This window comes from Delphinus delphis, chromosome 17 (assembly GCF_949987515.2).
Source record: "Delphinus delphis chromosome 17, mDelDel1.2, whole genome shotgun sequence".
Lineage (NCBI taxonomy): Eukaryota > Metazoa > Chordata > Mammalia > Artiodactyla > Delphinidae > Delphinus > Delphinus delphis.
Window position 1 is genome coordinate 80319501 of NC_082699.1, and position 26242 is coordinate 80345742.

A 26242-nucleotide genomic window follows, 5' to 3' on the forward strand; every position below is an offset into this window, starting at 1 on the left:
AGGCTGTCCAGAGACAGGCTCACCAACCCTGGCCTGCTCCTCAGGTTTGCCCTGGTGCTGAGACCAGGTGCCCTGTCCTCCAGGAAGTGGACACAGAAGAGCAGAGAGCCAGGGCACAGGGGAACTCACCAAGGGCCCATCCGTTGTCAGTGGTACCAGTGCTGCTGCCAGGAATGCAGCCCTCTTTGAACACAAGTTTCAGGGGAAGCTGGGAGATCTGGGAGTGGGTCTTAAAATTCAAATTTCAGTGGCTCCAAGCACTGACAGCTGCTGTTTCCATCCCCATTGTAGGGATCAGACTACAGATGTGGTCACTGCCCTCGGCTGTCCGGCCACAGGTCTCCCAGACAGTGCCTGGGTGGCGTCTGCACACATCCGGATCTTCACGTGTCCATTTTCTTTTTTCCTCTGAGGCTTGGAGTCTAAGCGGAATGGAGGTTTCCTCAGACTTTCTCTAATGAGTGAACAAGTTTCTGCTGAGTTAAAGTCATTTCTCTTGCCCTCTTGGGAAGTAAGTTTAGGGTTGATGAAGCTTTAGAGTGACTCCAAACTATTCGGTAGCACACCTGCAGTCTCTCATCTGTCCTCACAGAAGCCCAACTGCACCCACTGTGAGTCCCTGGGGGGAATAACAGAAGCATGGGTTTGGGGCCGGACAGATGGATCTGAATTCACTTAGTATGCAGTCATAGACAATCTGTGTAACCTCCAACCTTAGTCTTCTTACCTGTAAGATGGTGATGTTAATACCTGCCTGGTGCGTGCGGGGCACTCAGCACAACCTGGCACGTGGCAGGTACTCAATGAATGTCAGATACTGTTCTCATCACGTGGATTTTACCAGGTTCATGCCCAACGGGCAGCAATATCTCTGTGAGCTCTGAGTGCTTAGGAGATAACTGTTTCCTTCAGTTAGTGACAAGACCCAGGTTCTGACTTAAGCTCCTCGGCTCGTGCTGTGATTTTATCTTTAACCACAGCCACCTAGAAGCCCTCCCAAGGGCTACCAGAAGTAGTTCTGACTCTCCACAGACCCCAGCTGGTCCATGAGGGTTCCCGCCACCAAGGACGGTCCCTACAGTCCTCAGACCCCAGGGTGCCGCCTCCCTCATCATCTGCGCAGAACTTAACAAGCCCCAGGGGACCAGGGCCTCTTCAAGTTGGGTGATCAAGTGCCTCAGTGGAGTCAGCGACCGTCCTACGCCTACAATTGTATCGCAGCCCGCGCGACTCCTTTACGCTCGGCAGGCCCTGCACTCGGAACCCGGCCCACCCGGGAGGCCTCGTTAGCCGACTCCCGTCGGCCGCCCGCCTCACCAGCCAATAAGCAGCCCTGTGCCCGCCTCCGTTGGACCGACCGCAGGGGAAGGTCCCCTGGGGCCAAGTCGCCTCCACCCTGCGGCAGCCGCCACTGCTTACGATGCTGGGGCCTAGCGATCCCCAAGTCAAGGGCTGAAAGAGAACCGCCGGAGCCCCGCCCGGAACCCCGCTCTCCAGCCCTCGGTTTCCCCAGCCCCTCTGCCACAGCGGACCGAGGAGGGCGGGACGCCGAGCACCATAGAGTCGAAGGTCTTCCCTGCGTCCTAGAGGGACTCGAGGGCGTACGCGCAGGCCCCGCCCCGGGACTACTTCCGGCGGTGCGGCCAGTCCCGCGGGTGGGCTCGGCCTCTTGGGGGCGCCCGGGTCTCCGCGAGGCGCGGGGGCAGCCGTCTGATGTTGGTTAAGGGCGGATGTGACTGAGGTCCCCTCAGCTAGGGGCAGCTGGGCCTGCGGAGGCGGGGGTGGCCCAGGCGGCTTCCGCGATATGCTCGGTCTAGGGAAAGCCCCTCAGAACGCAGCTCAGTGCAAACGAAAATCCTGTATCTCCAGGCTGACTTCTCGAGCACGTGTCAAACTTTCCCAGGGTTCCGGTCCGATTTACGGTCTCATCCTGCATCCGCTGGGACTGCGGCCCTTGAGGGCTCGAGTCTCCAGCCCTAGTTGACTCCAGTTACTGTCCGTCTAGGCCCGGCGAGGCGTATCTCCTTGTGGTTGTGACTTGCATATCCCTGAGAGCTAATTATGTTGAGCATCTTTTCACGTGCTTGTGGACCATCTGTATATATTTTTTGCCCAAATACCTATTCAAATCCTCTTCCAATTCTTAAATTATTTATCATTTTACTGTTGAATTGTGAGAGTTATTTTTGTGTTCTGGATACAAGTCCCTTATTTCAAATATATGGTTTTCGAATATTTTCACACTTCCGTGCGTTGTCTTTTCACTGTCTTGATAGTATCATTTGCAGCACAAAAGTTCTTAATTTTAATGTGGTCCAATATTTCTAGTTTTGTTTTGTCATGTGCTTTTGGTGTCTTTTTCAAAGAATCTGCTTTTGGTTTTATTCATCCACTCTGTTTCCTTTTTTTTTTTTGGCGCACCACTGAGGGATCTTAGTTCCCCCACCAGGGACTGAACCCTGCCGACAGTGAAAGTGCCAAGTTCTAACCACTGGACTGCCAAGGAATTCCCTGTTTTTATTTATTTATTTATTTATTTATTTTGGCTGTGTTGGGTCCTCGTTGCTGCGCATGGGCTTTCTCTAGTTGCGGTGAGTGGGAGCTACTCTTTGTTGCGGTGCACGGGCTTCTCATTGCGGTGGCCTCTCCTGTTGCGGATCACGGGCTCTAGGCACGCAGGCTCTAGAGCACAGGCTCAGTAGTTGTGGCACCAGGGCTTGGTTGCTCCGCGGCACGTGGGATTTTCCCAGACCGGGGCTTGAACCCGTGTCCCCTGCATTGGCAGGCGGATTCTTAACCACTGCACCACCAGGAAAGTCCCAGTTCATTTTCTCTTTATTATTTCTTTCTACTTCCTTTAGGTTTGGTATTTTTTGTCTAGCTTAAGTTGAACATTTAATTTGATTTTTTAAATTCTGACTTACAATTATTAAAGGACAAGTTATTTGCTAAAAGCTTATAAATTAATGGTCAGAAAATTGGACTTAGTGATAGGCTGGTTTCTTCAAGCTTCTAGGTAATAGAAGTTGAAGAAGGTAGTAAGGGAAAGGGAAGCCCCTGGATATTTTATGGGAGGGAAATGGGCAAAAAGAGAACAAAATTCAGGATAAATGGAAGAAAAGGGCTGCCTTTTTCTCCTGACTCCCTGGAATTTGTTTAATAAGTATGGAAACAGAAGCAAGTACTGTGGTTTTTCTATAGCTATCTTTTACAAGTCGATATTTCTTGCTTTTGGATCACATGGATTTAGAAAGGTATCGTTTTGTTTTTAGCCTTTTTTAAAATTTTATTTTATTTATTTTATTTTTGGCTGTGTTGGGTCTTCGTTGCTGTGCGTGGGCTTTTCTCTGGTTGTGGTGAGCAGGGGCTACTCTTCATTGTGGTGCACAGGCTTCTCATTGCTGTGGCTTCTCTTGTTGAAGAGCACAGGCTCTAGGCGCGTGGGCTTCAGTAGTTCTGGCACGGGGGCTCAGTAGTTGTGGCTTGTGAGCTCTAGAGCGCAGGCTCAATAGCTCAGTGGTTGTGGCGCACCGGCTTAGTTGCTCCGTGGCATGTGGGATCTTCCCGGACCAGGGCTCGAACCCATGTCCCCTGAATTGGCAGGAGGATTCTTAACAACTGCGCCACCAGGGAAGCCCTGACATTAAAATACCACTTTATGGAGATAAATGCACATCCCATCAATTCACCTATTCAAAGTGAACAACTGAGAGGCAAAGTTCGCGCGCATTTTTGTGCAGGCGAGCCTCCCCGCCCAAGGTCTGTACTGGGCACCCCCCCACCCCCAGGCCCAGGCCCCCCACCCCCGTGCCCCCAGACCCCGGCAGAGACCCCCTGCTTTTCGAGTGCAAACGAGGCATCAGCCATCCGAGCGGAGGACAACCGGAGGTGCGTCCTGTGCGGTCGGACCCGTAAGACCAACCCGGCGGCCTAGGCCCCGCCCCACGGGCCGCGGATCACCGAGGGCGGGTCCTCCCGCTGTCCTAGAGGTGCCCCCCGGAGGTGGCAGGGGGTCTCTAGGTCGCTTCCGGGAACCAGGCCGCGCTTCCGGGAACCAGGCTGCGCTTCCGGCTGCGAGCGCCTTTCTGCTCCGCTTGGGACCCCGCGACAGGTACGGGGGCGCAGCGGGAAGCGGGGATGGGTATGGGTCGCCCTGCTCGCGAGGCGGCGAACGCTCTGGAGGCAGGAGGCCGATCCAGCAGCTCGGGACCGGACCACAGGGCACTGACCGCGGCCGGGGCGGCGGCTCGGAAGAGCTTGGGTGGCCGCCTCGGGGCGCTCCTTCCTCCGGGCCGGGGGACAGCGCGCTGGCCTCCAGGGACCGGGGCTTGAGCGGCAGGCGGCGGGGCTGCGGAAGGCTGTCCCGATACTGGCCAGGCCCTGAAAGAAAACCCGTGGGTGGTCGTTGGCAGCCGGGGTGAGGGGGCCCGGCCTTCCCGGGAGAGTGGGGTACGAGGAAACCAGTGGGGAGTTCCCCGTGCGCCCGGGCCCGCCGCGCTGAGGCCCGCAGGCCAGGGGTGGGGGCGCCTTGGGGACAGCTCTGCTCGGCACCTGGCGCGGCTGCGGTGGGCCGGGCGCTCCTGCAGAAGCAGGTGTGGGGTGTCGTGCTGTCCTTCAGGTGACGTCTCAGCCCTTTTCTCCAGGTACTGCACCCACCTCTCTTAACACCTGCGCCTCAGCCCTTCCTGCCTAAGGGACGCCGTCTGGTCTCCCCCCTGCAGGGACTTCTGAGTGGACGGGCCTGGGTTCTAGTCCTTGACTTGAGCAGTTGATTCCGCCTCGATTTCCTTGTTGGTGGGGTGAGAACGATAACCCGCTCGTGCAGAGCCGTGTGCGGCTTGGAGGTGGAGTAGCTGAGTGATCTTGGAGTGGTCAGTGGCAGCGGCAGTGGCTGTTGTGTCCTTGTGTTCTCTGGACCTTTCTTCTCTCTCATTCTTTAATCCGTTATTTATTTGGAGAACTTACGTTGCTCTCCTGTTTCCTGATTCTCTTTCTTCTCTCCTCCCCACCTCATCTCCCTTTTCTCCTGGCTCCTGCCTCCCCTCTTCCAGGGACTGGAGAGGGGCCCCTCCGCCACCTGCTTCCAGGGCACCTTCCGTCATGCTGGCTGTCATCAGTGGTTCACACCATCAGCATCTGGGAGGTGGAGACCATATCAGTCCTCATTCACTGGCCCAAAGGACATGGGAGTCACTGGGCTTCTCTTCCGCCCCCCTTCCAGGCAGTTGCTGCTGGGACCTCCTACCTGGGCTGCCGGTCAAAGAGCAGGAAGCAGCGATGTCTGCCGTGGGTCCTGCAGCTCCACACCTGCATCGCCCTGGTGACAGTCACAGTGGCTGCATGAGTTTCCTGGGCGCCCAGCTGCCTCCAGAGGTGGCAGCAATGCCCCAGCTCCTGAGGGACCTGGAGAGGGGCACATTCAGAAAGTTGCTGAAGCTGGTGGTCAGCAGCCTGCAGGGGGAAGACTGCCGTGAGGGTGTGCGGCGCCTCGGGGCTGGTGCAGACCTGCCTGAGGAGCGTCTGGGTGCCCTGATCGCTGGCACACACACCCTGCTCCAGCAGGCCCTCCGGCTGCCCCCGGCCAGCCTGAAGCCCGATGCCTTCAAGAACCAGCTCCAGGAGCTCTGCATCCCCCAAGACCTGGTCGTGGACTTGGCCAGTGTGGTGTTTGGGAGCCAGCGGCCTCTCCTTGACTCTGCGGCCAGGCAGCAGGGGGCCTGGCTGCCCCATGTTGCCGACTTTCGGTGGAGGGTGGACGTGGCCATCTCCACCAGCGCCCTGGCCCGCTCCCTGCAGCCAAGCGTCCTGATGCAGCTGAAGCTCTCGGATGGGTCGGCCCTCCGCTTCGAGGTCCCCACGGCCAAGTTCCAGGAGCTGCGGTTCGGTGTGGCCACGGTCCTGAAGGAGATGGCCGACCTGGAGAAGAGGTGCGAGCGCAAACTGCAGGACTGAGCCTTGCTCGCCAGTCCCCTTCTGGTCACCGGGGATAGCTGGCTCAGACAGGTGTCTCCAGAGCAAAGGCCGCCCTTCCCAGGAGGCACTCCAGTGAGTGTTTGAGTGTAATCGTGCATTTCTCTAAGTGAAGAAGACAGCTGTGTCTTCCCCTTTCTTTGGAAGTAAAGCAGCTACACAAAATATGTTCTCCTGGGTAGGCATCAAACTGCAGGCCCCGTCCCCCCAGCTGTCAGTTGGTCTTGTTGCCAGGTAAGGGCACCCACTGCTCCGGTGTGGCCATGTGTGGTCTAGTCACAGTCTGGGGTCCAGGCCAAGGCCTTTGTGAGGACACAGAGGTTGCTCAGGCTGCCCCCACCTAACGACTGAGCTCTTGCTCCTGTGATTTGGGGAACCCTGTGCTTCAGGGTGCACATTTCATTCCCCTGTCTTAAATCCCTGACCTTATGGAGAGCATTCTAGTGGGGCGAGGGAGGCATTACGAAGTGCATAATACAAACAAGTGGTGTAGCTCGTGGGAGGATGGGAAGTGGCGCAGGAGGCAGAGCAGCCTTTGGAGATGGGGGGCAAGGCTGTGGGAGAACTGGGCTGTCATTTTAAATTGGGTCGTGGGGGGACCTCCCTGGTGGCCCAGTGGTCAAGAATGCTTCCAATGCAGGGGACACGGGTTCGATCACTGGTCGGGGAACTAAGATCCCACATGCCGTGGGGCAACTAAGCCTGCGTGCCACAACTGCTGAGCCCACGCGCCGCAAACTACAGAGCCCACGTGCTCTGGAGCCCGCGCGCTGTAACTAGAAAGAAGCCTGAACGCTGCAACAAAAACCAGACACAGCCAAAAAAAAAAAAAAAAATCAGGGCATGGGTTGCGCCTCCTTGAGGACATGGTACCTGAGCAAAGACTTAAAGGAGGCGAGGCGGAGGGAGCAGCCTGTGGTGCACAGGCCACGTGGCTGCAGCCAAGTGGGGGCAAGGTGAGTGGAGGGCACAGGGGGCAGCCCTGAGGGCCTCTCAAAGAGCTTTGGCTCAATTCTGAGTGAAATGAGTGTGATGTGACAGTTGTTTTCAAAGGATCACACTGGATGCTGTGTTGATAGCAGAGCCTAGGGCAGCAGGGTACGAATTGGGAGTCTGGTGGAGTTGGCGGTGGCAGGGGAGACAGGAGCAGGGGCCTCGCCTGGGTGCCTCTAGGGTGGGAGTGTGCAGAGCCCGTGGCCAGCCCTGCACCCTGCAGCATAACCACACCCCAGGTAGGGGCCTGGCGTGTCCCTGCCTCCATGGTCTGCCACGAAACCAGGTCACAGGTCTGGTAGTATTAATAGCCCCGAGCATCATGCAGGAACCTCCTCTGAAAACAGAAAATGAGCTTGGGTGCCCACCTGGCACCTGCCCTTCCCCAGCGCCTCCTTCCTGCCCCCTGCTCCATGCCACGACCCATCAAGAGCGGCAGTGTTTGCTCTGTGCTGTTTCCAGAACACTCCCATGATCTCGGTTAATTAAGGCCTTTCCCTGAGTGAGGGTCCTAGCAAGTTAGGTGTGGGCCAAGGGCACAGAGGAGGCCACCCTAAGGTGCTGCTGTGCGCTCGGAGCTAGAGTTTCAGAGGCCAGGCTGCAGGTGGGGCCCCGTCTTGGCTCAGCTGAGGAGTGCAGACTCCCCAGGTCTCCTTCAGCGTCAGCTGGCATCCTTGGGCTCTGCTCCCCTGAGGACAGGAGCTGGACCGGGCTGTGCTCGCTGTTGCCCAGGCCTGCTCAGAAGAACGTGCACAGGTGAGCTGAGCACCACATCTGCCTCCACCAGTGATGGAGGCTTTCCTGTCAGTCACTGTGCTGTGACGTCTTCCTCGACCACTGGGCATGTGTCAGGAACATGTGCTCATTATGATACATTTGGAAAAGCCGAAAAAGTAAAACGAACAAAAAAGTAAAAAGATTCAAAAAGCTCCTTTGCCCATAGACGGTCATGGAGAAACTGTCTTGACCAGACTGGACATTTACGCTCTGTGCTGTCTCTGTGTTAACACAGCTCTGTTCATGTAACTCTTCCTGATATGAGGGTCTGTCTAATGGCAGCAGAACATGCATCTTCCTGGTGGGCGTGCCAAGTTTCTCTTGGGCAAAACAAGCAAAGCACCACAGACCGGGCAGCCTATAAGACAACAGACATTGATTTCTCACAGTGCGGAGGACTGATGTCCGAGGTCAGGGGGCCAGCAGGGGCGGGTGAGGCCCTCTGCCTGGCTGCAGACTTCTGTGTCCTCACGTGGAGGAAGAGGCAAGGGAGCTCTCTGTGGGGTCTCTTATCAGGGGGACTCCACCTTCATGACCGAAGCACTCCCAAAGGCCCCACCTCATAACACCCTCACATTGGGCATTAGGATTTCAACATATACATTTTGGGGACACAAACATTCAGACCAGAGCAACTGCTGTGTTTCATTTTTTTTCTTGATTAAAAAATCACTGATGTTGGGACCTCCCTGGTGGCTAAGTGGTTAAGACTCTGCGCTCCTAATGCAGGGGGCCCAGGTTCGATCCCTGGTCAGGGAACTAGATCTCACATGCTTGCTGCAACTAAGAGTTCGCATGCCACAAGGAGCCCTCGAGCTGCAACTAAGACCCGGCACAACCAAATAAATATTTTTAAAAATCACAGTGAGGACTTCCCTGGTGGCACAGTGGTTAAGAATCCACCTGCCCATGCAGGGGACACGGGTTCGTTTCCTGGTCCAGGAGGATCACACATACCGTGGAGCAACTAAGCCCATGTGCTGCAACTACTAAGCCCATGTGCCGCAACTACTGAGCCCTCATGCTTTAACTACTGAAGCCCACACACATAGAGCCCGTGCTCCGCAACAAGAGAAGCCACCACAATGAGAAGCCCATGCACCACAATGAAGAATAGCCCCTGCTCTCCGCAGCTAGAGAAAGCCCGCGTGCAGCAACGAAGACCCAACACGGCCAAAAAAAAAAAAAAAAAAATCAGTGATGTTATGCAACTAGATAAAAAAATTTTAATCATTGATGTCAATAGGAAACGGTAGAAGGATTTTATATTAAAACTATTTAGAAGTAGAAACAGAGGAGGCAGAATGTGACCACTTTCCCCATTGAATCATTCCATGTGTAGACTTTTGTGTTGGCTTCTTAACACAGTGTTGTAAAAAAAAGAATGTGATCATTTTAGGGGCTTCCCTTGGTGGCACAGTTGTTAAGAATCCTCCTGCCAATGCAGGGGACACAGGTTCGAGCCCTGGTCCGGGAAGATCCCACATGCTGCGGAGCAGCTAAGCCCGTGCGCCACAACTACTGAGCCTGTAGTGCCACAGCTACTGAAGCCTGCTTGCCTAGAGCCTGTGCTCTGCAACAAGAGAAGCCACATCAATGAGAAGCCCACGTGCCACAACGAAGAGTAGCCCCTGCTCTCCACAACTAGAGAAAGCCCGCGCGCAGCAACAAAGACCCAACGCAGCGAAGAATAAAGTTTTTTTTTAAAAGAATGTGATCATGTTAAAGCCCTTGGTATTATGTCCCTAACGACCCAAAGCACCACCTCGAGCGCCCCCTACAGGCTAGACGCTGTCGACCAGGCCCCAGCCGAGCGCAGAGAAGGTACAGGTGGAACCACCAGGTGCAGGCCCTCTGCCGGGCGCGTGTTAACTCATTAACTCACAGGCACGAGGCCTCTCCGCCTCACGGGTGACTAAGCGCAGAGAGATTTGCGTCTTGCCTAACGACACACAGCTGATGGGGGAGCTGGCAGTCCGTTCTCCGCCAGCCTTCCCTCCCCACCTGCCCTTAGTCCGCCGACTCTGTGGGCATGCGAACCTGGTGGCAGGGCAGGCTCTTGGTGCCGGCTCCCGTGCCCTGAGCTGCTGTGTCCAGAGTGAGGACACACGTTTAGGGTCGAGGGCCACGGGCTCGGGGGCGTCTGTTTTGCCGGTTACCGCAGCGAAATTGGGCCAGTGCAACCAGGAACGGAGACCTGGGGTCCGAGCCCGGCCGACGTGCCCCAGCAGGTGCTCTGAGCTCTGCTGCCACGGAGTGGCCCCGTAGCTGCGACGCCGTGGCTCTAAGTCACGTGCCTGGCAGGGACGCACACACCCCCTTCCCGAGGGACCCTCCCATCATCCTCTCGGTTGTCCTGGCAGGCAGGGGTGGTTTTCCGACTGAGGCTGGGAGTCCCGCGAGTCAGCACCAGGATTTGCACACCCTTTTGCCCATCAGGCGGCAGAGACCCCCTTGTCCTTGTGCGCCTGGCGGGGGCTGTCTGGCTCTGTCTCCCCAGCCCTGTGGGTGTGTCCACCCTGCTGGTCTACGCCCTGGAGGGTCGGCAGACTGGGAGGGCCCTGGGCCCCTTGAAGTCACCGTGTCTACACGGCGCTATCTGCTCCCATCTCCACCCTCGGGGGGTCCCAGCCAGCAAGTGGGGGTGTAGAGCTCTGCTCGCTCACCTGCTTCCCTCCCCCTCTCCCAGAAGGCACCGTCTGTGCCTTTTAAGTCACTGGTCAGGAACGTCAGGACCAGAACATTATCTCCATCCTCAGGAGGCTGGAGGTGGTGGCCCTGACGGCGCTGCCCCTCCCACAGCGGCTGTGGGGCAGCCCTTTCCCCCGCTTCTCCAGCTGCTCAGCCAGGAGAGGGTCGCAGAGCCCTGCCTCGGCCCTCGGAGGAGCTCTTGACAGCTCTGATACTGCAAACTCTGGGTTGTTCATCTGTGAGCCTTCGTGTTTCTGTCTCAAGGAGGGACACATGGGCAAACAGTGACACAAGGCATACAGGTGGTAAGTGGCTTTCATGAGACGGAGAAGATGGGCAGCAGGCTGTTCCCAGGACTGTTGGCTCCTGGGGCTGGACAGAGCCAGGGGATGAGAGCCACCAGCCTCCAGGCCGCTCACAGATTCTGGCCTCACCGTGGGTACGGGGAGGCAGACGTGATCCAGCTTGAGAAGGTCCCTCCAACTGCGGGTCACAGGCTTGCGGGCCAGCAGTGGTGGCCCTTCTCACCTGCGTCGAGAGTGGCTAACTTTTCTCTAAAGGGCCAGAGAGTATTTTAGCTTTTCAGGTCATAATGATTCTCAGTTCTGCCATCGTAGCTCAGAAACAGCCAGAGACATCTAAACCAATGGGCATAATCATGTTCCAATAAAAATGTCCTGTGGACACTGAGATTTTAAGTTCACATCACAAAATTTGTTTCAACCATTTAAAACCCATTCTCAGCTCCAGGGCCGTACAAAACCAATTGGGGGGTGGGCGGTGGCTCTAAGTGCTACACTTCCCTGTGCGCCTGCAGGGCTCCCTCAGGCTGCAGAGGGACCATCCACCTTCACCTGCGGTCAGTCTCTACCCCAGACCTGGACTTGAGGGCGGGGGCCAGCCCAACCCACCTTTGTCCCCAGGCAAGAACAAGACCTTGTACAGATGTTTGCACCTGGAAAATTACAACTGTGTTGGCCTTATTTAGATCTCTGTGGAAACTCTTTTTGCTGGAGAATTTTCTCTCTTCTGTGGGCCTCTGAAGCCTCGCCTCAAAGCCTGGATGTGCCCCAAATGCATCATTCATTCATTCAACAAACATTTCCCAGGCTCTGAGTGCAAGCCACACACACAAGGGGACACAGGGATGTGAAAACCCACCTGGGCTCTGCACACACACCCCATGTTATTTGTGAAGCTTCCAGAATGCTCAAAATGTCATAAATCAAAGCTTAATCTGATAATTGAGACAAAAAGCAATTTCAGGTCAAAATTAGGGGTTTAATTTGTCTCCAAAAGAGAAACCCAAAGTATTTTAAAATCTACTCTGGAATAGTTCTGGAAATTCTGTTTTTGGGCCATGTTGGGCGTCTTGAGGGATCTAGTTCCCCAAGGATTGAACCTGGCCCCGCACACAGTGAAAGATGGGTCCTGACCAGTGGACCGCCCGGAAATTCCCGGAAATTCTTAAAATGAGTTTAGTGTTGCGTTTACTGAAGCCCCAAATTGGGAGCTATAGCTTGAAAGTAGAGCAGAATAGTCCAGAACTCGCACTACCCGGCAGGCAGCCCTCTCCTCTCCCTCCCTGCAAAGCGTCTGATGTGCGCAGATGCTTTTCCTGTGCTCTGGGATCTCAAACCTGTGCAGTAGTTTGAACTCACAATGTCTCGCCAGGTGACACACGAATACTACACATCTTTTTCACATGGACTCAGCTAAGAAATGACTCCTCACCCTGTACTTCTGCAGTCGATATTCTAGACTGGAATGCAGAGCTTGAGATGTATTTCTATTGAATTCTTGGTTGTATTGGGACATTTAAGTGAACAAAGCACACTAAGAAGAGAGAGGAAAAATAATCCCTCAAAGGCTGGAGGCATGAAGTTTTTACCCAAGTAAACGAGGCAGGACTGCCACTCGGTCAGAGGCAACCGGCAAACAAATGGGCCAGCTGTGTTCCAAGAACCTTTATTTGGTCACACTGAAATCTGATTTCAATATAATTTTCAAATGTCACAAAATAGTCTTTCCCCCCCAACCACGTAAAAACGTTAACCCACCCTTAGCTCGTGGCCTGATAAAAGGTAAAAGCAGGCACATTAAAACCCTGACGCTGATCCGAGCAACCGTGGGTTGGGAGCAGCACCAAAAGCTGAAGCGCTCAGGAGCCCACAGGGCCCTCGGAGGCGGAGCCAAGAGGCGGAGCCAGAAGGCGGAGCGCCAGATGGGCTACAGCTCAAGCAGCTGCCTTACTCCTTGGCTGTCTGTGATTGAGTTCCTGGACAAGAGGGCATTTACAGGACTGACTCTGGCTCAGGTTCTGGGGGCCGTGTAGGTCCCAGTGCCTTCAGGCTGATCAGCAGGCCTCACAGATGTGGGCACAGGTCCGCATTTGGCCCACGGGCCACACAGTCAGCCAGCCCGACTTAGGACTGTGCTGATCCAGAAAGAATCCAGGTGCTGAAACAGATTTAAGGCTGGTCCCTCTGGCCCTTTTTGGCCAGCCTGCAAGTGCTGTTAGGGGAAAACAGAAGCATCCTACCCAGTGCAGAACCTGGAGTCCAGAGGCCTTCCACCCCTTTGTCCATCATTACCGGAAAGTGGCCAGGAGACAAATCCCTTGTGGGGACGGCACACCCAGCGACAAACAGCCTTCACAGAGCCAGAAGGCGAGAGCACGGGGCCTCGGGAGGCCCTTCCAGCACATGGTGGCACCAGGCGCCAGTGGAGGGCGCGTGTGGCACGAGCACCGGGACCCTGACTCTTGTCCCATCCTTGGGTGGCTCACAAAGCCTAAGATGCAGCCCACTCACATGTGCCCACCCTGCCCGGCTCTGATGGCGGTGACCACCTGGTTGAGCACACCAGCCGAGGCGGGAACATGATCTCTGCACAGTCTGTAGAAGTCCCTGCGCTCTCACACTGACCCTTCAGACACAAGCTCTGGGTGGAGCAGGGGACGGCCGGGGAGATGGGGTTACAGCTGCTGCAGGGGCACAATGACTGCACGGTGTCCTCCGCCCAGGGCGGGAACACCCCCGAAGGTGCAGGTTGGGGGATGATCCTCATCCCCAGAGACAACACTACAACCTGAGAACATGTCATACCTTTTGTCAGGTGAACTGGCAGATCAGGCTGAGCTGCCGTGGGGCTGAGTCCCTGTCCACGTGCTGAGAACGAAAACTCACGTGAACTCGGCCACCCTGAACTCCACTGTCCCCAGCCCCACCAGGCCCTCCAGTACACACGGAGCAGCAGTTTCCCCTGATACAAACCCATGGGCTGATTCTGGGCCATGTCGCACAAGGCGATCTGGGCTTCACCCAACCAGTGTGATGGTGACCCAAGTCGTGTTGCAATAAATCCTGAAGTGACCTATGTCCCTCAGGTTCACCTGTCCGTACATGGGAGAAGTGGCTTCTCTGTGGCAGGCCGCCCTTGGCCTGTGATTATTGGCAATGGCACCAAAGATTGGCAGGTCTCGGGGGGTGGTCCTGGGTGGCAGCCTGTGCAAATGACACACCTGGTCCCGAGTCACCACTGCCGAGTCCAGGGCCCCAAGCAGGGCTGGACTTGATGCTACATGTCAGCCTCATCCTGTGGCTCACAGGCCTTGATGAGATGCTCTGTGAGCTGCTCTGCAGCCCCAGCCTGTCAGTCAGGTTCACCAGAGGGGTGGGCGGAGCGGTGATCTCCCCAGCACATTCTTTCCACCCGTGCCAAGAAACCAAGGGCCCTGACCACTCTACCCTGGCTGTTTCTCCAGGCTGGGCTGGCAGAGAAAACCCAGGGAGAAGGTGATGTGGGCGGAGCAGGCTCGCTCACGCGCACCCGTTGCTCAGCACCCGTGGGGCCCTCTGCCCTGGGACCTGTGGGGCCCACAAGACCACGCCGACACACTGATCCTGGTGAGCAGGCATCTCCACCGTCCTCAGGCCTGTGAGAAGGCACGGGCTCGTGTGTCTGCTCGCAGACCCCCCAGTTTGGGCAGTCCCCGTGGCTGGAGTTTTGAGGACGTCTGGCCAGCAGCAGCCAACAACACACATCCCAGCCTCTGGTGGTGTTCTCGGGACTGAGGTGAGTCTCCTGCAATGCTGAGGGCCGGGCTGGGAATCCCAGTGAGGGCTGCGCATCTGATCCTTGTAACCAAAGCAGCTGGGCTCTGGACGTAGGGTGGGCCAGTGACACTGTCCCCGGGCCCGGACACTGCTGCTGGAGCCAGCTCCTCCCCAGAGGCCCTGCCGGGGGAGTCAGGTGAGGGGGACCGGCCACGCTGCCTGGGGCCCCGCGGACACGAGTGAGCATATCTTGCTGCTGAAGCCAGTCTGAGTACCTGGTGCTTAAGGAAGACGTCCTGGGTAACTTCTTTCAACCCACTCGTCTGGCGGGGCTCACGGGGCTTTTCTCATGCCTCTTCCTCGTCCGCAGGACCTGGGGTCTTCCCTCTGTGAACTCAAATGCTACACATGTGCACCTTGATGTGAGGGACACGGGCTTTACTGAAGGTCAAACGTGCCAGCAAATAAACATATACCTCATGTGAATCTGGATGTTCTCTCTCCTAAGAGAGCAATTCTGAATCTTTCACAACATTCTAAACCGTCAGTATAAATGATCCCATAATAAGTTAAGGCTGTAGGTTTATTCACATTTATACACATTCGCAAAGGTGAGTGGTCTATCCCATGTGAATTTTCTGATGCTGAGTAAGCCTTGAGCTCCTGTTAAAAGCTTTGCCACATTCATTACATTTATAAGGTTTCTCTCCAGTGTGAATTCTCTGGTGTATAATTAGATGCGAGCGCCATCTGAATATTTTTTCACATTCATTACATTTATGAAGTTTCTTTACAGTATTAACTTTCTTACGGCTCACGTGGTTAGAAGCTTCCAGAGTATTCCCATACTCGTGGTACCACTGGGCTCGAGTGTGGATCCTCTGGTGCTCGATGAGGTACGAGCTCCGGCTGAAGGCTTTCCCACACTCGCTGCATCCATAGGGCTTCACCCCAGCGTGAATGATCTGGTGCTGGAAAAGGGTGGAGTTCTGACTGAAGGCTTTCCCACATTCACTGCACTTATAGGGCCTCTCCCCCGTGTGCACCCGCTGGTGTATTGTGAGCTGTGTGCTCATACTGAAGGCTTTTCCACATTCGAGGCACTCGTAGGGCTTCTCCCCTTTATGGATCCTCTGATGGTAAATGAGGCTTGAGCTCTGGCTGAAGGCCTTCCCACAGTCACTGCACTCATAGGGCTTCTCTCCAGTGTGAATTCTCTGATGCTGAATTAGGTGTGAGCCCTGGACAAAGCCTTTCCCACATTCTTCACACTTAAATGGTTTTTCTCCAGTGTGAGTTCTCTGGTGGCGAATAAGCCGTGAGCTGCAACCAAAGGCTTTTGAACACTTGTTGCATTTATAAGGTTTCTCTCCAGTATGCGTCAGCTGATGCTGACTAAGGCGGGAGACCCACCGGAAAGCCTTCCCACACTCGTCACACTTAAACGGTTTCTCGGTAGCATGCAACCTCTGATGTGCAACCAGGCTGGGGCTATCCGGGGCTCTTGGGAGCTGAAGTTTCTCCCCAGCGTGCATCCGCTGGTGCTGAGCTAGGGTTGAGCTCTGGCTGAAGGCCTTCCCACACTCCTGGCATGGGTAGGGCCTCTCTCCCGTATGGGTCCTCTGGTGCCTGGCCAGCTGAGACTGCTGGCTGAAGGCCTTCCCGCACTCCCGGCAGCCATAGGGCCTCTCTCCCGTGTGGACCCTCTGATGGTGGATGAGGCTAGAGCTCTGACCAAAGGCTTTTCCACATTCCTCACACCTGTAGGGCTTCTCCCCAGTGTGAATCCTTTGATGCTGAATGAGTTTCGAGCTCAGACGAAAGGCCTTCCCACACTCGGTGCATTTAAACGGCTTCTCTCCAGTATGGATCCTCTGATGCTGAGTAAGCTGTGAGCACAACCTGAAGACCTTCCCACACTCCTCACACTCATACGGCTTCTCGCCATGCAAGGTACTCAGATGTCTCCCCTGTAAGCAATCAGGTAATTTTTTTTGGCACTCCTGGCAGCTGTTAGGTCTCTTCTGTGTATTAATTTCCTGATGCAGAGAGACATCTGAAGTAGATTGGAAACTCCTACCACAGATGTCACATCTTCGCAAGGACCCCTGACTTTGATCACGTCGACAACCCAGGCGGCCACCACTCCCCCGCTCGCCACACCCCTGGGCCTCTTCCTCAGCGAAGGTCTCCCTGGGAGCCACAGTCCCTACATTCAAGCAGTTTTTCTGGAAGAGGGAGGTTGGCTGACTCTCTGAACAGACCTCGGGATCAGAGGCATCTCCAAAGCCAGGACTCTGGGGAAAGTCCTGGGACGGGGTTTTGACCATGACCACATGGGATTCTGATTTTAGACGGTCAATGTCTTCACAGGCCTGCTCACTCTCGGTCCCGATTGTAGAATCTGAAATGAACAGGAAGTAAACTGCTGCTTATCCCCTGTGCTCAGAGGAAGGACAAAGACTGGAGGATGGGGCAGGGGTGCACACCACCCCTGGGACTGAGCCCCCTCCCAGACAGTCTGCGTTGAGCACATGGAAAGACGCTACAAGAAGTCAATGCCTTTGACAGTTCTCAAAATCTGGTTTCATTCATACTTCATTTTATGCACTCATTCAGTTACAGTGTACTTGGCAGAGTGCAAAGAGCTTCCCTCCTACATGGGGGAAAGGTCCTCCCACGTGGAACTAGCATGAGGAAAAATCTACAAAGAAGCAAAGTGAGCTCGATAGGGTGGGAGGTTTAGTGAGAGGCAGGGCTAGGCTGAGAGGTCAGAGGCTCCTGGTTGCAGAGAACGTAGAGTGAGGAGGAAAGAGAGACTGAAAACTGTGAATAGAGGGATGTTAGATACCAAGAAAAATGAGGTGCAAGAGCTGCTGAGGGGCACACAGGTGGTGAGCCCAAGAGAACTGGGCCTCCAGCTGTCCACTGGGTGGGGTTCTGAGAAGGACCCCAGGCCTGAACCCTGTGGCATCCAGCTGCCGCCAAGCCACGCCCTCTGACGCACACCTGGCCGCATCCCTTGCTAGTCTGCCCCTCAGCTTCCAGGCAGCCACACCCGCTGGCCATACTGACTCCTCCTTCCCATGGGTTTCTGGAGGGTCCACCTACGCTGCCTGCCCTCCATATGGAGGTTTGGAGTGATGTGGCCACCAGCCAAGGAATACCTGGGGCCCAGAAGCTAGACTAGGCAGGAAGGATCCTCCCCTACAGGTTTCATAGAGGACATGACCCTGCCCATACCTTGATTTTGGACATCTGGCCTCCAGAACTGAGAAACAGTAAATCTCTGCTGTTTTAAGCCTCCAGTTCGTGGTGCTTTGTTACAGCAACCCCAGGACACTAACACAGCCCTAGAGCCTTATCTGAGAGGTTGGGGTCACCCAGGGCCCCAAGAAGTTCCAGAGGGAGCATGGCGGAGGGAGGGGACAGCTGCTCAGAGCCACACTTAGTGCTCCCCTTAGAGCCACATGTGTGTACCTGAGCTCAGTAAGACTATTAGTAAAATTACAGGGGCTTCCCCGGTGGTGCAGTGGTTCTGCCAATGCAGGGGACATGGGTTCAAGCCCTGGTCTGGGAAGATCCCACATGCCACGGAGTGACTAAGCCTGTGTGCCACAACTACAGAGCCTGAGCTCTAGAGCCTGCGAGCCACAACTACTGAGCCCAAGTGCCACAACTACTGAGCCCACGTGCCTAGAGCCCGTGCTCCGCAACAAGAGAAGCCACTGCAATGAGAAGCCCATGCACCACGATGAAGAGTAGCCCCTGCTCGCCACAACTAGAGAAAGCCCGCGTGCAGCAACAAAGACCCAACGCAGCACCCCCCTCCGGCAAAAAAAAATTACAAACTGAGCAAATAGTGGTTCAAAAACAAACCGTTTTTGCCATAATGCGTGGGTGTTTTGTGCCCTCGCTTTTCTGTAGTTCAGTCTCTCCTGAGGCTGCCCCACCACCCGTCTACACTTCCGGACCCACCCCATGGCATTCCCAGGCAGCCCAGCAAGCCCACGTGGGTGGCACCTGGGGTCTGCCTCCAGCCTCCCGCCCGCAGCCCTCTCACCCTGTGCCCGGAAACCTCACCTGCCTGGGAGGTCCTGGCTGCCTCTCTCCCCTCCGCTCCTTGCAGGTCGAGGACCCATGGCTCCTGCCCCTGTTCCAGCCGGGAGATCAGCTCAGGCTTGAAGACCAGGAATCCTGCTGTGGAGGCGGCAGAGGAGGAGATGGCATTGGTGTGGCTGGGAGTGCAGCTCAGCCCTCCCTTGTTCCCAGGAGTGAAGGGCTGGGGGCTACTGGGGCACAGGGGCCCTCTCTGTCCAGGTCTGTCGCCTCCTGAGGCTGGACACAGAGGAACTCCTGGACTCCCAGCCTGTCCCTGTCTCCATCCACACAGGGCCAGGATCCTCAGGGAGCCCTGTCACACGAATCTGCCTAGTACAGGCCAGCTCTAGCCCAGGGGGAGAGAAGCCAGGCACTGCCAGCACTTCCCTCAGTCCCTCAGTTCCGAGAGCAAGGACACCCCAAGAGATTGACGTGGTTAAAAGACAAGACAAACAACAACAACAAATCAACAAACAAAATGGATTTTAAATCCGAAGGTGTGAGGACTTCCGTGGCAGTCCAGTGGTTAAGACTCTGTGCTGGGCTCCCCTGGTGGCGCAGTGGTTGAGAGTCCACCTGCCGATGCAGGGGACACCGGTTCATGCCCCGGTCCAGGAAGATCCCGCATGCTGTGGAGCAGCTGGGCCCGTGAGTCATGGCCGCTGAGCCTGCGCGTCCAGAGCCTGTGCTCCGCAACGGGAGAGGCCACAACAGTGAGAGGCCCGCATACCGCAAAAAAAAAAAAAAAAAAAAAAAAAAAGACTCCGTGCTTCCAACGCAGGGGGCACGGGTTTGACTTCTTGGTCTGGGAACTAAGATCCCACATGTCGCGTGGTGCCACCAAAAAATAAAATAAAATAAATAAAAAAAAAAATCAGGTGTGAAGTCCAATGGTCACCCAGAAGCTCCAGCCTCGAGTCCTCATATAAAGCCCTGGGGGGCCTCGGCAGAGGGGTGGAGAGCTGCAGGCACCCACCTGGCACCTGCCTTCTGGGGCCGCCAGCCCCCATGCTGTGGGCCAGCCGTGTGATGTGCTCCCAGCCCATCCAAGGGCTGGCCAAGCCCTCTGGCTGGAGCACACCTCAGGTTTCCAGCCGTGTGGATGGAGAAGGGCAGGCAGAGAGAGCCTAGGTCGAAGTCTCAGGTGATGGCAGGACCCTGAGTTGACCCACAGTCAACATGAAACAGGTGTTCTTACCAAGCACATGTGCAATGCTCACAGAGAAACATCCCTGGGCCAGTCAGGAAGGGGATCAGGCACAGGCCACAGAACAATACCACAGACTGCACCTGATCTAAATGCAACTGGACATGACAGCCACCACAACAAGTAGCTCAAAACTATTAGCTACCTGAAAACGAAATGATGAATTACTAAGTAGTATTTACTGTAAGTAAATTGTATTTACTATAAGTCAAAATTTGTAGGGCGCAGCTGAAGCAGTACTTACAAATAAAATTTCACATTTTAAAATATGTTGACCAGAAACAAGAATGATTGGGGGCTTCCCTGGTGGCACAGTGGTTAAGAATCCACCTGCCAGTGCAGGGGACACGGGTTCGAGCCCTGGTCCGGCTCCATGCCATGGAGCAACTAAGCCCGTGCGCCACAACTACTGAGCCTGCGCTCTAGAGCCTGCAAGCCACAACTACTGAGCCCTTGTGCCACAACTACTGAAGCCTGTACGCTTAGAGCCGTGCTCCGTGACAAAGAGAAGCCACCACAGTGAGAAGCCCATGCACCGCAACGAAGAGTAGCCCCGTTCACCGCAGCCAGAGAAATCCTGCGCGCAACAAAGACCCAATGCAGCCAGAAATAAAATTAAAATTAAATAATAAATTTATTTTTAAAAAAAGAAACAAGAATGATAAACACAGAAAAAGTAAATATTAAATTCAAGGAGTTGTAAACAAAACAACACAGCAAACACAAATAAATAAAAAGGGAGAAAATAACAAAAGTGGGCAAGATTCAATGAAAGAGCACCCCTTCCCCCCAAAAAAACCCAAAAGCTGGTTCTTCAAAAAGATAAAAAGCATAGTCTTGTGGCAAAACCAATCACAGGGACTTCCCTAGTGGTCCAGTGGGTAAGACTCTGTGCTCCCAATGCAGGGGGCCTGGGTTCCATCCTTGGTGGGGGAACTAGATCCTACATGCATACCACACCTACGAAGTCCGCATGCTGCAACTAAGAGTCCACATGTCACAACGAAAAGATCCTGTGTGCTGCAACAAAGACCCAGTGCAGCCAACATAAATAAATATTTTTTTAAAAAAATAACAGTCAACACAGTGAAAAGATGCTGCCAAAAAATAAAACAAACAAGGGAAACAAACACAAACATAATAGAGATTAAAAATAAAGAGTATTATGAACAAATACACGCTAAAAAAATTGAAAATCTGAAGGAGTAGATCTATCTGTACAAAAACTAGAAATGACAAAATTGGCACAGGGGAAAATCCGTAAGCTTGATAGACCATGAGGCATTAATAAAACGTAAATTCCAGTCAAAGACCTTCCTTCCCCAAGGGCCCAAGGCCCAGGTGGTTTTACAGGTGAGTTCAACCAAAAACTCGAAGGTTCAATTAATTCCATCTATATAAATTCTTCCAGAAATTAAGAAAGACAGCAAAAGCTTCCCAGCTCATTTTATGAAACTTATATGCAAAAAATGTCAAACTATATAATGACAATTCACCAAAAAAAAAAAACAAACAAACAAAAAACCATACAAGTCCATTTGGCTTAGGAACAGGGATGCAAAAATCCAAAATACAATACTGACTACCTGAGTCCAAGAGGTTATCAGAATGCATATGTAAATATCATGACTTAAGTAGAGTTTATTCCAGGAATATACGGAAATATGCCAATGTAACTTATTAGACTAACAGGCTAAGAAAAAAAAAAAATATGGACATCTCAATTAATGGAGGAAAAGAATTTGAAATATCCACCTGCCAATGCAGTGAACACGGGTTCTATCCCTGCTCCGGGAAGATCCTACATGCCGCGGGGCAACTAAGCCGGTGCACCACAACTACTGAGTGTGCACTCTAGAGCCTGTGAGTCACAACTACCGAAGCCCGCGCGCCTGGAGCCTGTGCTCCGCAACAATAGAAGCCACTACAATGAGAAGCCCGCACACTGCAACAAAGAGTACCCCCGCTCGCCGCAACTAGAGAAAGCCCGCGCACGGCAACGCAGCCAAAAACAAAAAACAAAACACCAAAACTCTTCAGCCAACTTCTGTCCTTAGTTACATGCATTCCCTTTAAAATCAGAACAAAACAAGCATGCCCACAGCACTCCTAACAGCACGGGCGCTCTGGCCATTGCTAAAGATCAGGACACATGGGGGCCAGGAGGGAAAACACCAAGCTTTCACTTGCAGGCCCCTCCTTAGAACATGATACCAGAACTAGCAGGGAGTCCAAATGAAGTGGCCAAATACAAGGTCTATCCTCCAAAATCAAGAGCATTTCTCTATAGCAGCAATAATCAGCTAGAAATATAACATAACAATGATACATTCACAAAACAACCTAAACTGAAGATCAAACACCAGACCACTGTGGAGGAAATGCCCACACTCTAATAACGTCTGCAGAGGTAAGTAGGTAAATGGAGACACAATGCACGGTCTTGGGTGGGAACAGTTAACAGAAAGGTGCCAGTTCTCCTCACACTATCTACAAATTCAAACCACTCCCCTATAAAAATTCCAGTGCAATTTTCAAGGAACTCAAACTTATTCTAAACTTACACGAAAGAACTACTCTGTTAGCCGTAAGTACGTGAAATTTTAAAAAGAATAAAGAGCGAGAGCTGCCCCACCAGGTATTAACATGCCACAAGTCAAAGCAATCAAAAGTAATACTAATAACAGAACAACCTAACAAAAAGCAGAGAGCTGCCCCCTAACAGACCAGAGCTCGGAAACACACCATCACACATATGAAAAAGGCAGCTCTACAAATCAACGGGAAAGGATGGATTGTTTAGTGCTGGGGAAACAGCTCAGTGTGTGGACAAAGATAAAAAGGATTCTCGGGGCTTCCCTGGTGGCGCAGTGGTTAAGAATCCACCTGCCAGTGCAGGGGACACGGGTTCAAGCCCTGGTCCAGGAAGATCCCACATGCCGTGGAGCAACTAAGCCCCTGCGCCACAGCTACTGAGCTTGCGCTCTGGAGCCCGTGACCCACAACTACTGAGCCCGCGTGCCACAACTACTGAAGCCCACATGCCTAGAGCCCATGCTCCGCAACAAGAGAAGCCACCACAATGAGAAGCCCGCACACAGCAACGAAGACTGAATACAACCAAAAATAAATAAAATAAAACAATAAATAAATAAATAAATATAACAGAGGCCTGGCTAGGTGGGTGCTGACAGATGACGCAGGGGCTAAGGGTGTCCAGATGAAGCCTCACCTAGTCCGGCCACACTGCTGTGGTTCTCGAGCATCACCTCCTTGTAGAGGGCCCTCTGGCCAGGGTCCAGACACTGCCATTCCTCCCGTGAGAAGTGCACAGCCACATCACCAAACGTCACAGCCTCCTGAAAGGACACACACCAGTCCCCCAGGGACCCCTGGGTGTCTCAGGCACATGGACCACAAGGTTGGGTGAGACAGTCACCAGGCCCCTTTGGCTCTAAAATCAAGGGGAGGAGAGAATTCCCTGGAGGTCCTATGGTTAGGACTCCGCACTTCCACTGCAGGGGGCATAGGTTAGATCCCTGGTCAGGGAACTAAGATCCTGCAAGCCACGCAGTGTGGCCAAAACAGTAATAATAATAAAAGAAAAGAAAATCAAGGGGAGGGACAGTATGGAGAAGGGGGAGGGACCCAGACTACAGTGATATACAACCTTCCCCAGAGAGCCTCACGCAGGGCCCGGTCTGGGCAGGTGTTTGCTCACTACCTTGGCAATGGGCATGCCGGAGACCGGCAAGGGTCACAGTGTGGAGCCAAGGGAGGGTCTAGGTCCAGGCCCAGTGGGCAGGGAGGGTGCCCAAAGGAGGAGGAAGGGGCCCTCCCAGAACGAGGGAGGGAACGGGGGAAGTCAGACTCCTACCATGCGCCTGCGTGGGTGGGGATCCGCGTGTCCCGGCCCAGAGACCTGCTGGAAGTAACGAAAAGGTCAGAGATCAGTATCCTGGAGGCCCCAACCCCTGACTTCCAGGCTAACCGAGGGGCGTGGTACTACGTTCCCCCATCCTTTACCTCCAACCCCAGGTGTTCTCTGGCAGGGACTTGGGGCGGGGCCAAAGTCGCCATGGCACCTGAGTACCTGCCCCCCGAAGCTCCATTCATCTTTCAGAGTGTGTAGTATGTATGAATCACTCCACAAACATGTAATGGGTGGTTGCCACGGATGCCAGGTGCTCAACCAAGCAATGGGGATACAGTAGTGAACAGTACACACAGACTTTGCGTTCACGGAGCAGTCTACTGGAGAAGAGAGTTAAGTGACCACAAAAACAAATGCAAAATTACAGCTGTGATAATAGCACCGAAGCACAAGAAACTCTGAAAGCACTTAAACGAGGAAATTCTGACTTAGTCTGATGGGTCACTTCCCCTAGGTGCTAACTTGGCTAAGGTAATGGAGGCGGGGAGGGCACCGCAGGCAGCAGGAACAACGTGTGCAAAAGGCATGAGGCAGGAAAAACCGGGGCTGAATGAGCCTGTGGGGCCGCAAGAGGAAGCATGATGCGACTGGGGGCTCGAATAGACAGGAACCGGAAGGACGGACTGCACGGACAAGAGGAGTCGGCACGGGACCCCACCCCAACCCCAGTATATAAACTTGGCCCCTCTCCAGGCATCTCTCTGGGAGGTCAGAATGAGAAGCGGGCTTCCTAGGGGAGCTTCTGGCTCTCAAATCGGCTTGAGGGCCGAAGCCCCAGGCCGTGAGGGCAGCAAGGCTGAGGCAGCAGTGACCACTGTCAGGTGGGTCCCCACCTGGGCCTGGCCAGTGCTGTATCCTGGGTCCCCTGTAGAGAATCGCAGGCCCTTAGCGGCAACCAGAATTCAGAGAAAATACATATCTTACTCCCCCAAGGTACAGCCCTTTTTGCCACCCTCACTAAGTCTAGGCCTTCGACGGACAGTGAGGGAGGGAAAAAGAGGGTCCTAGAGGGAGATGATTATGCAGGTAGGATAAGCAAGGATGCCCCTGGAGCAGGCCTAGAACCGGCGGGAAGGTTACGAGGCTGCCGCGAGGCCGGATCTGCGGGACTCCCCCTCCCGCCTCCCACCTCTGCCGGGCAAGACGGCCAAGGCTCGACCACCACCCCGCCAGGCGCCCACGGGCTCTAGACAGCCGCCCGCGCCACCCGCGCTTCCCCGCGGAGAGGCCGGGGAGGGCGGGGCCTGCAGAGTCGGAGGCGGGAGGGCGCTGGGGCTGGTAGGCGGCCTCTCCGCCCGAGGGCGAAGAGCACGTGCGGCGCCCCGACACTAACCCGCGCGTGTTGCATCGACTCACCCTCCCCGGGGCCGCTCGAGGACCCACCCGCGGGACGACGCCGGAAATGGGCCTCGGCCGCCCGCGGCCGCTCTGCCCCGCAGCCTTCCGGCCGTTCTGGGCGTTTCGGAGGCTCGGCCAACTCGGTGGTTCCCAGCCGGCCCCCGCCCCCGCCTCGGAGCCGGCGAACGGGCGGGGCCAGATCACTGGGGAAAGGATGGAGCCCGGAGAGGGCGGGGCGGAGTCCGGTAAAGGGCGGGGTCACAGTACGGGGAGGGCGGAGCCGGGGCCCAGGAAAGGCGTGGGTCTGGGCCCGGTGTCTCTTGGCCTGGGGTCGGGGAGCGGACCCGGGCGAAGCGGGCGGAGAGCCTGAAGTTCGCCTGGGGACGATCCCGCGCACCTCCGGTCACCAGTCCGAGGGCGCTGGTCCCCGCACCGGTTCTATGTGCTGGTTTTTCCATAGCAGAACGCACCCGCTGGGCACGTTCGAGGCCCCAGGACTACGGAGACACCCCCACCCAGGCCGTGTCCGGGGTGGAGGGGGTACGTGGTGCGGGGCAACGACCTGCTGGGGGCGCAGAAGAGCCGTGTGCAAAGAGCAGGTGTTCTGCACCTGGTGGGGCAGATGGTCCAGGCGGAGGTCACCGCAGTGCGGCGGGGCACCGACAGCTCAGAGATGAGGCTGGGAGGGCCCCAGAAAGGGTGAGGTCCACCAGGAGAAGGAGAGGCCCAGGGGAGGGTCGTCACCCGGGACTCCGGGCTGGGGTCCCTGGGTGCATCGCGGGGTTCGGGGCAGCAGGACAGCCCAGGACCTGCCGAGAGACCGGATGGGGTGGGACCGGATGGGGTGGGACCCCGAGGTCAGGTCAAGGCTTCTCCTCGCTGCGCCCCCACCCATCCCCAACTTCGTGTGGCCCCCGGGGCCACCTGTTCTGGGTGTTCTCCCAGATCCACGCTGTCCTGTGTGTAGGGGCGGGCACCCCAACTTCTTTGGAACTCAGCAGGAGCCTCCCCAGGTCCCTGCAGCCCTGGGGAGGACGCTGTCTGCGTCTTCGGAGGCCTCAGCTTTGTGCGGCCCCGGTCCCTGGAGCTCTTCACACTGGACAGCCCTGGAGAGGGAAGGGCGGGGGAAGGGTGCGCAGAGCTTTTCGCGGGGAGGGCCCTGACACCCGACTT

General features: G+C 55.1%; 2 protein-coding genes and 1 non-coding gene across 10 annotated transcripts; 2 read left to right on the forward strand and 1 right to left on the reverse strand.

Moving 5' to 3' along the window:
* The first annotated feature begins 3972 nt into the window (after positions 1 to 3972).
* On the forward strand, positions 3973 to 6135 carry COMMD5 (COMM domain containing 5). 5 transcript variants are annotated; one of them, XM_059995417.1, is made up of 3 exons: positions 4165 to 4417; positions 4722 to 4871; positions 5052 to 6135. In XM_059995417.1, exon 3 carries the CDS (start codon positions 5101 to 5103, stop codon positions 5950 to 5952), a length of 852 nt encoding a protein of 283 aa, XP_059851400.1. In that variant the 5' UTR covers positions 4165 to 4417; positions 4722 to 4871; positions 5052 to 5100; the 3' UTR covers positions 5953 to 6135. The 5 variants fall into 5 exon arrangements, with proteins under 5 accessions (XP_059851404.1, XP_059851401.1, XP_059851400.1 ...); XM_059995421.2 differs by lacking the exons at positions 4165 to 4417; positions 4722 to 4871 and adding an exon at positions 3973 to 4111; XM_059995418.1 differs by lacking the exons at positions 4165 to 4417; positions 4722 to 4871 and adding an exon at positions 3986 to 4111 and having other exon boundaries at positions 5222 to 6135.
* A 2291-nt stretch (positions 6136 to 8426) lies between these two features.
* TRNAR-CCU (transfer RNA arginine (anticodon CCU)) lies at positions 8427 to 8499 on the forward strand. Its single transcript has one exon. It is a non-coding gene; the product is annotated as a tRNA-Arg (tRNA).
* Positions 8500 to 12394: 3895 nt separating this feature from the next.
* Positions 12395 to 25181, reverse strand: ZNF7 (zinc finger protein 7). 4 transcript variants are annotated; one of them, XM_059995329.1, is made up of 6 exons: positions 25088 to 25181; positions 23824 to 24051; positions 23675 to 23722; positions 23030 to 23156; positions 18573 to 18686; positions 12395 to 16893 (listed from the first exon to the last, which is right to left on the reverse strand). In XM_059995329.1, the coding sequence occupies exons 2-6, from the start codon at positions 23911 to 23913 to the stop codon at positions 15110 to 15112; spliced, it is 2163 nt and encodes a 720-aa protein (XP_059851312.1). In that variant the 5' UTR covers positions 23914 to 24051; positions 25088 to 25181; the 3' UTR covers positions 12395 to 15109. The 4 variants fall into 4 exon arrangements, with proteins under 4 accessions (XP_059851312.1, XP_059851309.1, XP_059851310.1 ...); XM_059995326.1 differs by having other exon boundaries at positions 18573 to 18689; XM_059995327.1 differs by lacking the exon at positions 25088 to 25181 and adding an exon at positions 24565 to 24655 and having other exon boundaries at positions 18573 to 18689.
* Positions 25182 to 26242: the final 1061 nt, after the last annotated feature.